Raw genomic sequence first — 12,045 nt, 5'->3', positions numbered from 1 at the left:
AGCTGTCCCTCCCTGCCCCTTCCAAAGCGGAGCTAAATCAGGAAAACTTTGACATATTTGCACCTCACTCACTGTTGCTTAACCTGGAATTTATCTGGAGCAAAGCTACCCACAAAGCATCCAGGAGAAGCTGCTTTTCTTCAAGAAGATGCAAATTGATGCCAAAAAAATAATAATAAAAAAAAACCCAAACCAAAAACCGATGAAGATTAGAATCCTCCTAATTTTGTTAGAAATGGCTTCGCATCCTTCTTCCTGCTGTCTGAGGAAGGGCTGTGGCTGGGCATAGTGACCAGGCATAGCACCACAGTGGAAATTGGTCCCATCTCCCATATCCCTTCCCCAGCGGTTGGCAAGTCCAAGAGTTCGGCATTTCCTCTTCGCTTGTCAAAGAGGCCACGTACACGTATGGCCTCGTTCTCCCACAGCACTTAATATTCACACTTACAGTACTGACACGGTGATAGAGCTCAGCAATTCAGGCTCTGGTGTTTCTTCGATCCTTTGCAATAAGCAGAACAACTATGTCGGGCTTAATGCTATTTCCAAGCGCTCGAGCTGCCTGTCACTGAATTATTGATCTGAAGAATTCAAGCTGGCCACACATCATTTGCCCATTGAAAAAATCTGGCACGCTACCGGTACTCGCCGCATGCAGTCCTGGCTGCCAGAGGCATCGGCGATGATGGAGCAGACGCCCCTGCCCGGTACCCGGCTGCCTTACAAAGCAGAGCCAACCCGAAACCAAAGTCAGCGGCAGCACCACAGGTAGACCTGGGTTAACATGCACCACGGGTCTTCCTCCCACAGTCACTTTTCTTGCTTGATAAGACTTGATGAAACATTTAACAATGCCTGCGAGTCATTCCCTTTTGCATTACTCGTCCACACACACCGTGTAAATACCTGGTATCAAACACCGGTGCAGAGACCACAGCGCTGAACTTCTTGAACTGCCAGGTTACCCAGCTGAGGAAAAATAATTCAGATTGAAAAAATAAACCAGAGCATTTCTCAGTCCTCCCAGCCTTTGCTGCAGTCGGTTAGCGGCGAACTTTCTGCACCAGCACTGCTGTCCATCGCGAATCTGCGCAGTGCCAGAGCGCAAGTTGGGCTCCTTTATTCCCATGCAATAATAAATACTGCAAATAAAACGCCCCACGGCTCCCAGTTTTGAAGGCCAGGGCTGTGCTGCATGTTTAACTCCCCGTGAGGGTCCAGCTCACACCTTCCAGGGTGACATTCACGAGTTCAAACAACCGAGGGCACTTCACAGCGAGTGCCAGCACCACTGTCCCCGTCCTCACGGCCAGGGCTCCCGCCGGCACAGGTCGGCTCCCTCTGGCCACAGGCGACATTTCCACATGGCAGGAAAGGGCACAGGTAATGGAAGCAGCAGTTACTGAATTTCTTGGTGCATACTTTCCCTAGGCTTGAGGAGGAGAGCTTTATTTATGCCATATTTAGTCTTTTTAATTGGATAATTTCTAATTGACCAGGTTTCTGCACTTCTGAAAACCGTACCGTCACCAAAGGCCGGCTTTTTAGTTTTAAACTGTATAATTGGCTGACAATTATGTTATTTTTAATACGTGCTTCAGTCACTAAGGGCTCTTCAAAGTAGCAAAGGTTTCACAGCAAAGTCAGTCGATGAAGCGCCTGCCCCTCGGTCCCTCTGCAGGGAGACCTGCGCTGGAACAGCCTCCTCCAGAGACAGGGCAGCAGAAATCCAAGAACTTTCTTAGCTTCTGCTGCTGCTATTATTTTTAAAAACAGTGCTTTACTGAGGATACACAAGGTACTCTTAACACCAGCGGATTTCTCCCACCCATTACTGGCTGGTAGCATCATTTAATTAAGCTGGGGCAGAGGCATGCTTCCCCTGCGATGGACACCACCGACGGCGACGGGGTAAAGTAACAGCTTCGCTCCACACGCTGCTCCTGCCTGTCCTTGGTTATTTGTTTGTTCTTCCTGATGTCAGACGTACTGTTGGAAAAAACATACGGCCTTGTTTAGAAGTCACATCTCCAATTACATTTAATTACTACTGCTGTAAAATCGAGGGTGACTTCTATTAAATTTAATTACTTCCCTCTGCAGATGGCCAAGGCGGAGGGCCGAGGCGCGTCTCCCAGGCACTGCAGCTACTCAGTGAGAGACACTGAGTCACGGCACCGGCGCGCTGCCTCTTGTCGAGCCGAGCTCAGAGGCAGGGTGCGATGCCGCAGCCCCGTGGGGCGAGGGAAAGGACCACACTCCGGGTGAAAAGCTCTTGCAGGGAGCACGAAAGCCTGCCCGGGCACCGCTGCCCAGCACGAAGCTGCAGAAGCAAGAAGAGTTTTCAGCATCCCACCATGTGACGGCTGGGAAATAGCACAGACAAAACAACCTGCGCAGCACCCACAGGGTGCCTGGGGCATCTAATCACGGGGTGCCGCTGCTCCCCAAAACCTCCGTCGCCTGCAGGAGCAGCCCAGAGAGCCAGCCCTGGGATGGGCGCCTACACGGCACCTCCTGGGCTTGGCTCAGGGTGAAGGCACCAGGTCCTTCTGAAAGCTCCCTGCACCGCCCCTCTGGTCCTCCAAGCAGAAGCCCAGCATGAGACCTTCCTCTCCATCAGCTTTACTGCTAATACAGAAAATAAAATGAGAGAAAGCAAAGGAGGCATCGCATTGCAGCCATGCGTTAGTGCTGGGTGTTCCCAAAAATACGATACACCAAGAGGAGACAAGGTGTGCTCGTAATCCTGGGCAAGCAGGTCATGAAGGTCTCCACCAACCGCTGATATCCCAGCAGAGCTTTTCCCAGGTTTGCAGCAGGCTTCCCCGATGCTCGTTAGCCATAATTCCCAGAGGACGGATAAAACACCGGCACCTTCCCAGCGCTGTCGGCCGCCCTCTCCCTCGGGGAGCCCTGAGTTTTGCCATGTACCAGCATCCTGCTGAACAGCGAAGTGGACTGCTGCTGCTCCAAACGCACTTGCCGTCCCCAGGACTATTGCACCGTGGCGTTGTTCAACACAAGTCGTGTTTACTAATAAATGAGTTTGAATTTATAATAAACTTGATGGTGCCTAACTGATAGGTCTAAAAAAAAAGCCAATTACCTGGCACTTTCAGCTATGATCCTAAAACAGATGTTTGAGTATATTAAAATTATGTTGTGAGGTTTGAAATTGCAGATACAATTACAACCTTCATCTTTATTGCTACTCATAAGTGTTAAATGCAACTACATCTACATTTGAAATTCGGTTATTACCATTTTTCTTCATCTCTCCCAAGCCAAGACTGACTTGCAGCATTGTCACACTAATTCCTCTTCTCCTCTGATGAATACAGGGGAAGGAACAGAAATGTTTGTGGAGCCCATTTAACATTCGTCTCGTACAAACAACTTGGTGCTTCCTGCATTTCCAGGAGCGTTGGCTCACCCAGAAAAACAAAAGTCTTTGGGGCAATACCCCAGGGAAAGACATTGTGCTTTTAGGCTGCCAGAGAAGCAGAAATCCAGCGCCGGGAGCCCAGCAATGATGAGAGCCGGGGGGGCGGTGAAAGAAATGTGGGTCTTCATGTCCTTCCCACTTTTTTTTTTTTTAAGAATACTTTTTATAGTTTGCATTTTCAAGGTTTTCTTCATAGCAGCAAGAGCTGCTTTACGTACCCCAAAAAAATGTCATCGGTTCATGTCATCACATGCCTCCAGGAGCTGGATCTTCAAGAAAGCTAAAAATACTGCAAATTCTGGGACAAACCACAAGAGCTGATGCCACAGCCTTAAAGCACACGGTGCAAATATGGCTCTAAGTGCTCCTCCTGAACTGAGGTCGGACGAGGAGAAACGCTTTTTCTCCAGTCCCAAAAGTGCAGGAATTTGACACAGAAGAAGAGAGCGGTGCAGAGGCGGGTTTTAGCACCCCTTGTACTCAAACACAGCCTCTCCGGCACATTTTACCCTCTGAATAAATGACAAATAGCTGAAAACATCGGACTGACCCTGCCCGCAGAGCTCCGCTGGTGTGCCACGGCCCCCCCGGGCGGTGGGGACAGCTCGGGCTGCCGGCCCCACCACCGCCAGCGGGTCTCCTCGCTTCTCGCTTCTCCCTTTAAGCAAACAGAAAGCGGTTTTCTAGCAGGCAACATCTGCTAAATGAGCAGTCTTTCGTGCTAGGAGAGGGGATTAATCTCTCTTTTCATATTTGCTTTGGAGGGACAATTCTCGACTCTTCTTCGAGCACGTAATACATGGCATTACTGCAGTCTAACAAGCAGTTACTAATTCTTCCCAATAAAATCTGATTGATACTTGCTTTCCAGCAGAAAATTAGAAAATACATTGGTTGAATGCCCTCGGTGAATGAAACTCAAGTTTAGGTCGGCAGCTATTTGATGCACTGACTGCTATTTCAGGTGACCTGGAGACCTCGAGCACACCGAGTATGAAGCTCTACTAATGCAAGCAGCTACCCACCGCTCCGACAACTGCAGGTCTAATCCAAAGGCTCGGAAAGGTGAGGATGGGGAGAGATGCAGTACGTTGTGCGTTGGGTTCCCGCCCTGTGGCAGGGGAAGGAGACTTCCCCAGCGGCTTGGAGCGAAGGCTGGGACTGAAGGCCCCGGACCGCAGGTTCCGTGAGCCGCTCCGGGTGGCCGGGGTCCGATGCCCGCCTCGGACGGGCGGTCGCTCGCAGCCACCTCCACCGCCGGGTGCAGGCTTCCCTCGTGCTGAGCCCAGCACGCGCTACAGTGAGTTTTGGACCGAAGCCTGTTGCAACAAGAGGTTTGCCACGCTCTGCCCACAGCCCAAGCTTTGTAAATCCTCACCCCCGAGACGCAGGGGTGAAAGCAGGACAGTGTCAGACCCGGGCAAGGCTGAAACTGCATCAGGGGCGAGGGTGCCCGCTTCCACCTGTTTAAAGTAATTTTAGATAAACAGCAACAAATTGGGCTGTGCCAAACAGCTTTTAAAGTCACTAAAAGGTTAAGGGGGGGGGAAAGATAGAAGAAAAGCCCGAAATCAAAATAACTCATTAAGCAGGAATGCTCGCTAATGAAACTGCTTCTTAATTTGATTTGACACAAATTGCTTGCTGCAGTATGGCCATAATGACACTACGCTTTCCAATGACACCTGAGTGCTACCTGCTGCCTTCACGGATTGCCTTACCAGTTCGCTGATGTTTCTGCCGCACAGACCCGCAGGAAGAAAAGCTTTACAGCCTCCCACTCCGCACGGCGCGCCGAGCACCCGGAGACAGATGGAGAAGAGTGGAGAAAAGGCCACGGCTCCTGCAAGGTGGGATAAATATTATGGATGAAAATGGATCATCCAGACAAGTGGGGAGGAAATCTGGAACACGTTATCGGACAGCCTTGGGAAGTCCTAAATGCGAAGTGACTTGCTGAGACCCTGAGTCCTCCCTCCCCTCCTGCTTCACCAGCCACGGCTTCAGGAGCCGCGTTGTCCCCGCAGACACCTCCGAGGGGCCCAGGGCAGCAACGGGCAAAAACCCGACATGTCCCCGCTGTCACCCCCGCGGGTGACGGGTGCTGGCTGAGCATCGCAGGGACCAACCTGCACCAGCCCGGCCTCCGCAAAGGGGATTTCGCAAAGGCGCTGATAAAAGCACAGGCAATGCTGTCCTCTTGTGGCAGCTCTTTTTTCTTTTCCTTTTTTTAAGAAGAATGGTAATTTTCAGAAGTTTAAAAAAACCCAAACAACAAATGTTTAAACCCTAACAACCTCCCAGAAACTGCCTGAAATCAGAGATCCCTGAGAACAAAACTGAAAAGCCCCACTGGGGGAAATAAGATGGTGAACGAGATGAAGCTCAAATCTCATCTGATCTGGCAGCGCGTGTGCAGCCGCATCCCCACGCACAAGGCAGGGAAAGGGGCTGCACGGGGGGAGAAGAAAATTCCATTTGAACTGGGGAAGCAAACAAGAAACTACAGGCTTTGCTTGCCAGCGTGCACCCCTTACAGAAGTGCCACGCTCCCTAAAAAAAAAAAAAATAAATGTCTTTATCCATAAAGTTCCCAGGTAGCTTACCTTTTGGATGATCAGTAAATAAACAGAGGGAAAACGAAGTTACAAGCTGGCCCTGCCGGCTGGGGCAGGGGGATCCCGGCGCAGCTCCTGCTCCCCTTGCCCGTCCCACCCGCAGCAGCACGCCAGGGGCTGCCAGGGGCCACAGGCCAGCCTGCAAAAATGAGGGGGGGGGGGAAGAGTATTTTCAGCTCTGTGGTTCCACCCTCACTCCCTGCACATCTTTATTTGTATCTCACAGGGTATAACAGCCTGCAAGGCGCGGTACGCAGCCCAGTGGCATTTCTGCAGCATCAGGCTTCGTCTCGCTCTGATTTTTCTGGGTTCGATGTGGAGGCAGCTGTGCCGGGGCAGGGCCACAGGACCCGGGGGAAAGGGGGGGGAAGATGCAAGTCCCTGTCCCTGTGAGCAGAGCCTCCCTGCAGGTGTCCACGTGGCCCTTGGTGTCCCTGAGATGACTCCCCATGTCACATCCCAATGAGGGCTCCAGCAGAGTGCTGGGAAGGACGGAGCTGCAGGCAGGCGGGAGTGGATGGCAGCTGGGAACAAGGGACTTGGGGGGGAGGGAAAGAAGGTAAGGGGCTGCCTGCAGAACACCTACGCAGGCAGGGAGGCTGCGGGAGGAAGATGGACAAGCTGCTCTGGGAGCGTGGGACAGGCAGGGAGGATGGTGAGGGACCGCAGAGGAGAGGTATGAAGCACCGAGCAACGGGTGCCTGTAAGAGTGGTGGGGGCACAGGCTCCAAACGCTGCAGCGGTGGCTCCTTCCTCGCTCCCCTTCTGGTGTCCAGAGGCCACTTCCCCGACCTAGGCAGGCTGCCGTGACCAGGGCCGTCTGTCCCCTGCTCCCCCACTGGGCCAGGCTGCGATCCCGGTGTCCCCAGCATCCCAGACGCTGCACAGGGAAGGGGACAAACACCAAACTCTGCTGGACCCCGGGCAGCGCCTGCTCCGAACCCGGTTTTGGACAGGGAGCCAGGAGCACGTCGCAGCCACTGCTGCCACCGCGCCCACCACCTCCTCTCCCTGCACGGCTGGGGGCTCCGACACTACCGGGGGCTGACGCACCCCCACGCGTGCGCGTGAGATGCTCTTCCAGCTGCTCCCCCCACGGTGCAAGCTGAGATGGGGGGAGACAAAGCCAAAACCTGAGGGGCCGTGGCTCGCTGCGAGGACAAAAATCACTCGGCTGCTGCTCCTCACCGAGCCTGGGGTGAGCAACGCTCCTGCCAGGCTCTCCCCCCCAGCTCCACACCAACTCGGCTCCCATCCTCCACTGGCTGCCAGAAAAGATCTGCTGAAAACAATTAATATATGTAGATTGTTTATTGATTCCAACATATTAATAGATTGGATAATAAACAGTACTTTTAAACATTCTCTTAACCAAAAATATAACAAATATTTACAATCACTCAGTAAAAATACAAAAAGCATACAGAGGCACTGTCTTTCTAAAAGACATAAGTGTAAGAGGTATCAAAAAATAGGAGACAAACATTGCTTGTTACAGAATACTTTACAATCACTGACTTGTGCAGTACAATTGCTATTGGAATATCATTACATCTGTGCAGTTTTGCCAATATGCTCACATATTTAGAATTTAATTAATACCAAGCTAAACTGCATTCCAGGTATATCAAAAATAAAGATAAAACAATAAAAAGCACAACATAAGCAAAAGCTGAGTTGGGAATTCAAGGTAGATTACCCTCTATACAAGCATTCTAAAATATAATGTGTAAAGCTTTTCTAAAGAGAGAGTATCCCTTTTTTCTCCTGTTTTTGCAAAGGCAGTGGTAAGTTTATCCTTTAAAAAAAAAATCCTAATTCTAATGTTTCATAAAAACTTAAATGGCAGGTGCGCATTTCCACTGTTGCCTGCGACGAAATGACTTGGGAGATGATGAAAGAGAGGTTTTGCAACACCACTGATGCCACGCAGGCTCCTTCTGCAAGTGGCATCGCTGACAGGTTCAGCCCTTGGGGAACGGGGAGACCCCTCCGCCTCCGGTGGGTGCAGGCAGGGCGCGGGCAGCCCTCAGTGCACTGCGCACCCCATCCCGAGCAAGGGGCTCTGACCACCTCCCAGTGAAGCATCGCTCACCTCTGTGAAACTCCTTATGTGAGTGAAGGCAAAGCAAAGGAGCCAGGAAAGCAACACGTTGCCCGTTGTCAGCAAACATCCGCCCGTTCCTGCATGTGCACATTGCAGAAATGTGTACTGCAAGCATCTGCGGGCACGGCCTTTCCATATTTTTGTTCATTTGGGAGATGAAACCAGTACTCAGAGGCTCAGTGATCTCATTTTCCCCTTTCTGCAACTGGAGAGGCTAATTGAAGTTTACAAAACCACACTGCTTTTTGGGGAATTACTTGGAAGTTTAAGATTTATAAAGCGTAATGAAATACTGTATGGTTAAATCACAAATAGCTGAAACAGATCTTTCACCCGCAAGTCAAGAGCCAACAGCAGAAAGCGAGCAAACCAAGGTACGGCAGCGGAAGAAAGTGACATGAGGCATTTTAACTGTTCATCGAAATCAGACCCCGAGTCAGAGGAAGCCGGCGGAGGTACCAAGTCAGGAATCTATGATCCAGAAGACATCACTTCAATAAAGCAGTGTACAACAGGTACTAACCACCATCTTACTTCCATTTGAATTACTGAAAAAAGGGATAACGTCTCTTCAAATCCATACCAGACACACTACATTTGGCTATCGGCCCCGATCAATGTGATCGGTTGATTTAAAACAAACAAACAAAAATCCCAGCAAGGACCAGCAGAGGCAAGCCACACTGTGCGAGGCAGGAGAAGCAGTAGTAGTAGCTCATTTGTCCATAGTTCACGCACGATTTATTTACACCAGCTGTATTGGATATTAGGAAAATATGATTAGCAAGACTTTCACTCACTTGAAAAAACTTTTCAGTGTCCTGAAAAGCCCTGCAGAACAGACGGATGCTGTTGATGTGCAAACACCACGTTTCAACGGGTGATTTATTCAACTGTTCTTTCTGGCTGCCAGAGGTGACCCCAACCCCGCTCCCCAGAGGAGCTTTACCGTATCCTCAAAGACAGCACTATCGGGTTTTTGGGGAAAAAGGAAGTCACTTTAGTAACAACCCCACATCCCTTGCACTTTTGTTCAACAGGCTGACATAAACTACAGCTCAACACCCGAGGTCACGGGAACCATACGATTTAATTTACCTGGCGGAACACAGATGATTTTCTGACGAAACACGAAGCCTGTTGCGCACTCCATGTAGAAGTTAACAAGCAACTACAGTTGACGGTGGGATCGCTAGGACTTGGATTTATATCCCACAAAAATAGCAATTTAATAGTTATCTTATCAAGATTACATGTGCTGAAAATAATCGCTCTGCCCTGCATTGCTTTGACACTTACATTAATCTTTATTCATTAAGGCCTGTGCAGGTTCATTATATTCATTAAGGCCTCAAAAAAGCAGAATGCATTTATTACGATACACCTCAACTGATTTTCAATATTTTTTTTTTCCCAACCATTTGCTCCTCAGATACTTGTGCCAAAAATTCATACAGCCAACCAATTAGTCATGAATTAGGCATCCCTTCCTCAGCATCGCTGTTCATCTATGTCTTCCGAATTCCAATCAATATGGGTCAGTTCCAGCCTCAGGGTAATATTGAACCTGGCACCGCTACGAATGCAGATGCAGGCCGGGTCATACACATTCACCCGGTAGCATCAGTCCCAAGCTGCTATGGGGAAAGCACATCAAAGGCTTTGGGTTGTTTTTGGTACTTGTGTCATTTTCAGAAAATGTTGCATTCACCTTGCACCCCCTGCACACATACAGGAAAAAAAAAACCTTAAAGCTCTTCACAACTATGGATAGAGAAACCATTTCTGAGGCACTGTAAAAATGACAAACATCATCTTTCTAGCTTAGGCTGTAAACATCACAACAAAGATTTACAATTAAATGTTTAAATACATATTCACACATTCATGTCCAATTTTAACACTAGAATGGGGCATCATGTGCTACAAGAAAGAAAGAAAGAAAGAAAGAAACTGCAGGTATTTCCAGTTTTACCCCTCTGCGCTCTGGCTGGCTAAGCAAAATCAAACAAGCAATTTATTTGACCATAGTCAAACTGGAGGATCACGTGTTAATACTGGCTGGCTGTAAGTCAAAACTGTCATCGACATCAACACCACCACGATTTTTACCTAGGATTTAAAACAAAATGTTTTGAGATCATCTGTATTTTCCAGATTAACACAACAGGGTTTTTTAATCCATCATAAAACGCACTATACTTTTATATGAGCATTATGTCGTTTAATATTCAGTTTCACAAATTTTACTGTGAAATGAAGGCGATTTATAATTTTTTTATTATTATTTTTAAAGATAACCTTTGCACCTAAATCCTGTGCAACTCTGGTAAAAGGCCAGAACGCGTGGGATGATCTTAAAACCCACAACACACAGTTTAGTTTTGGTTTCTAGCAACACGCTTTGCATGCTGAACTCTGCAGGGCAACACCTGGTTAAAGCTCTTTCGGGAAAGCTTCAAACCCCCCTAAGAGCTTGTGAGCTACAGCTTCCACATTTCAAACGACTGCCTAACAGGGGAGGAGAGCACCAACTATTGCCTTAGTTGGCTGGCAGCTAAAAAATTTCCAAAGATACTTCAAGGGCGGAGGGTTTTTGCTGTGTCCGTGTAGGAGGGGAGCGGCAGAGGGCAGGGCTGCCTGCCTGACTCACGCCGCTCTGCAGGGCTTTGTGCTCTATTTATATTTAATCTGAAACCACTCTAAAATCCATGTATTTCTGCACCTGATAATGTCCCGTTTCTAGTTTTGTGTGTTTATTTTGAGAGCACAACAGTTTACGTGTAGCTTATTTACTATCACATTGACTAAACATTTATATTAGCCAACCAGAGCACTCCCAACACAAATAAAGGAAATTCCCATCAAAAAAAATTTAAATTAATAAATTATTTTCAGATACTTCAGCAATGTCCTTCGCTTTTGCTGACATTTTGATATATTCTTTTTAAAGTTCATAAAATAACAGTCTTAGACTTATAATGGACATGTAGAAAATAACGACGATGGAAAACTACCAAAGGATTATATGGTATCATACAGAAGAACGCTTCCAAGTTTCAAGCGGTGGTGGCAACTGGTCCTCCCAAATGCATGAAGCCCGCCCGGTCCATCTCCGGATACCAACGTCGGTATCCAGGTAGTCAGTACGCTCCTTGAAAACGGTTTTCTATTTCACAGGCAGAAATAGCTTTCTTAGGCGGTGGTAGACTGAAGTAAGGTAGAGAGACGTGATCCAACCCGTTCCATCTCGTCCGTGACAGAGGCAAACGCAACGTTTGAGGTTAGTAGCAGCAAGTTGTTAGCGTTCGCTAACAGAATCATGTGGTCCTTCTCCCCACATCCCTTCTGTTGTGAGGTGGTTTACATAAATAGCCCAATGGTTAGACTGCTGATACTTGTTCATCTTCTGCAAAACAAAACAAAAAACAAAAGAAAAACAAACAAACAAAAAAAGAGTAAATTATTCCATCGGCCCCCTGCCTTGGACGCAGAGGGTACAGAACAGTACCCAGTTATTTCACTACAGTGGTTCTGTGAAGACTTCACTACTTCAGCGTGATGTTTTCACTGTCTTAATGATTGACCACAACATATTCAGTATCACCGCTTAACAAATCCTCAAGTAGTCTGAGGTATTGTATCGTACCATAAAGATGTATTGCAAAACAGAAAATCCCAGATCCTCCAAAAATTATTAGCATGCAGCTCCCAATATCCCAAAAGCTACTGATTTGGGAGAAAAGCCAGTAAATTACTTTCCAACATGCAGTGAGCATTGTATTCCAAATAAAATTAACCAGGCACTTTAAAAATAGTAAAATAGGTGTATCTAAAAGTGTATGGTTAAATTTAGTTTAGAAAAAATTCAG

At 48.1% G+C, this 12,045-nt stretch overlaps 1 protein-coding gene across 6 annotated transcripts in view; it reads right to left on the bottom strand.

The window, feature by feature from the left end:
• Positions 1–7,362: 7,362 nt before the first annotated feature.
• The window catches only part of RAPGEF6 (Rap guanine nucleotide exchange factor 6), a 137,572-nt gene continuing 132,889 nt past the window's right edge, over positions 7,363–12,045 (bottom strand). For all 6 annotated transcript variants that reach the window (XM_076350463.1, XM_076350466.1, XM_076350464.1 and 3 more), the window contains one exon: positions 7,363–11,582. In XM_076350463.1, coding sequence (XP_076206578.1) covers positions 11,557–11,582 — 26 coding nt within the window. In that variant the 3' untranslated portion in view covers positions 7,363–11,556. The remainder of the gene's footprint in view (positions 11,583–12,045) is intronic.

Source organism: Aptenodytes patagonicus, chromosome 12 (genome assembly GCF_965638725.1).
Source record: "Aptenodytes patagonicus chromosome 12, bAptPat1.pri.cur, whole genome shotgun sequence".
NCBI lineage: Eukaryota > Metazoa > Chordata > Aves > Sphenisciformes > Spheniscidae > Aptenodytes > Aptenodytes patagonicus.
This window is presented reverse-complemented; position numbering and strand designations above follow the sequence as displayed.